The 2,184-nt window shown below is 53.6% G+C and overlaps 1 protein-coding gene across 1 annotated transcript; it reads right to left on the minus strand.

Moving 5' to 3' along the window:
- Positions 1-1,305: 1,305 nt before the first annotated feature.
- On the minus strand, positions 1,306-1,896 carry LOC139684111 (olfactory receptor 14J1-like; the record flags this gene model as incomplete). Its single annotated transcript, XM_071579711.1, has 1 exon — positions 1,306-1,896. A coding segment is annotated over one exon (591 nt), but the record flags the coding sequence as incomplete, so codon positions are not given.
- Positions 1,897-2,184: the final 288 nt, after the last annotated feature.

Consider the following 2,184-nt stretch of genomic DNA (forward strand, 5'->3'; position numbering starts at 1 on the left):
CACAGGTTCCACTTCTTCACTCCAGCTCTCACCAATCTGGTGAGAGCTAAGGACACCATAGAAGACCATGTCAAAGCTCTTGCTAAAGTCTTGGCACACAACACCCCCTTTTTTCCATCCCACATGGGTTCTGCAATTCCTCCCTTGTCCTTCCAAAACCTGGAGATGGCTGCAGAGGACTTGCCATATCCCCTTCTCTGCTGAGCCTGACCAGTCTGGAACTCTCTCAGTCCTCCTCCCTGCCCTGTTTGCAAACTGGTTCCATGTCTGCTTTTCCCAAGTCCCCAGGAATCTCTATGATGGCTCTGGCCTTCCCAAGGTGTGTGAGAGAGGACTCACAATGACACTGCCCACCCTCCTCAATATCCCTGAAACCAAAGCCCTTTTCCATATCCCACAGTTCCAGTTTAGTGCCCACAACACAACACAGGCCTGTTCAGCTCCTTGGGGCCATTCAGAAGGGAGGTAGCAGGGATTTCTTCCTACAGGAACACCACCCTCTGTGCACTCCATGGCTGCCCAGAGCACTTTCCCTGGTGCCTTCCTGCCCTGAATGTTTCTGGCCATCAGGCTGTAGGTGAGAGGGGTGAGCAGGTGCTGAGGATGATGTAGAACAAGGGCTGTGTCAGACTCTCTCAGGAGGGCTGTGCTGGGCAAGGCTGAGGGTGCTGCAGAAAACAGTGGCACTGTTGAGGTGAGAGGGGCAGGTGGAGAGACCTTGTGGCTGCCTGTGCTGCGCAGGAGCTGCCCCAGGATGGCAGCTCTGAAGCACACACAGGTTGCCAGTGTGATCAGGAAGGGGAAGGCTGGATCAGAAAATCAGGCTTGGAACACAAAGAGCAGCAGTGACATGGTGTCACTGCAGGAGAGTTCCAGCACTGGAGCAAGAATGCAGAAGTGGTGCAGTATGTCAGGGCCATAAAGGTGTCTGGGACAAGAAGGAAATGATGACTGTGGGTGACAGGACTCCCAAAGGCCAGGGTGCAGCTCTGCTGGAGACAGAAATTCCTTGTTTATGTCTGGCCTTGCTGTCACCTCCTGCCAGTGGATCCATGGCCCCTTTGTGTCCCACTGCCCAACAGATGGTGCCACAGCCCCCTGTACAGCCCCAGCCCAGGGCAAGGGCAACCAGGGTGGGGAATGGCCCCTCTGGTAGGATGCCCAGGGCAGTCCTTGGGCTTGGTGACAGAGATGGGTGTCCAAGTAGAAAAATGAATTTAATAATGACATTTCATTGAAAACAGTAACATCAGAAGACGAAAAAAAGTTATAAATGAGGACAGACTTGGTCTCTCATGACATACACTATAAGCCATTGACAGAGCAAAGCAGGGAGGTTTTGGCAGCTGAAAAGCATCCATTGATCATTTTCCTCACAGCATCCTTGAGCTCCTGGTTCCTCAGGCTGTAGATGAGGGGGTTGAGTGTTGGAGGCACCATCGTGTACAGAACTGACACCACCAGGTCCAGGGATGGGGAAGAGATAGAAGGAGGCTTCAAATAGGCAAAGAAGACAATGGTGAGAAACAGGGAGACCACAGCCAGGTGAGGGAGGCAAGTGGAGAAGGCTTTGCTCTGTCCCTGCTCAGAGGGGATCCTCAGCACAGCCCTGAAGATCTGCACATAGGAGAAAACAATGAAAATGAAACATCCCAATAAAAGAAAACCACTAACCACAAGGAGACCAAGTTCCCTGAGGTCAGAGTGTGAGCAGGAGAGCTTGAGGATGTGGGGGATTTCACAGAAGAACTGGCCCAGGGCATTGCCCTGGCACAGGGGCAGGGAAAATGTATTGGCTGTGTGCAGCAGAGCATAGAGACAGGCACTGGCCCAGGCAGCTGCTGCCATGTGGGCACAGGCTCTGCTGCCCAGAAGGGTCCCGTAGTGCAGGGGTTTGCAGATGGCAACGTAGCGGTCGTAGCACATGATGGTGAGGAGAGAGAATTCTGTTTCAAAGAAGAAGAGAAGCAGAAAGATTTGAGCAGCACATCCCATGTAGGAGATGTCCCTGGTGTCCCAGAGGGAATTGTGCACGGCCTTGGGGACAGTGGTGCAGATGCAGCCCAGGTCTGTGAGGGACAGGTTGAGCAGGAAGAAGTGCATGGGGGTGTGCAGGTGGTGGTCAGAGGCTACGGCGCTGATGATGAGGCCGTTGCCCAGGAGGGCAGCCAGGAAGATGACCAG

This window comes from Pithys albifrons, chromosome 31 (assembly GCF_047495875.1).
Source record: "Pithys albifrons albifrons isolate INPA30051 chromosome 31, PitAlb_v1, whole genome shotgun sequence".
Lineage (NCBI taxonomy): Eukaryota > Metazoa > Chordata > Aves > Passeriformes > Thamnophilidae > Pithys > Pithys albifrons.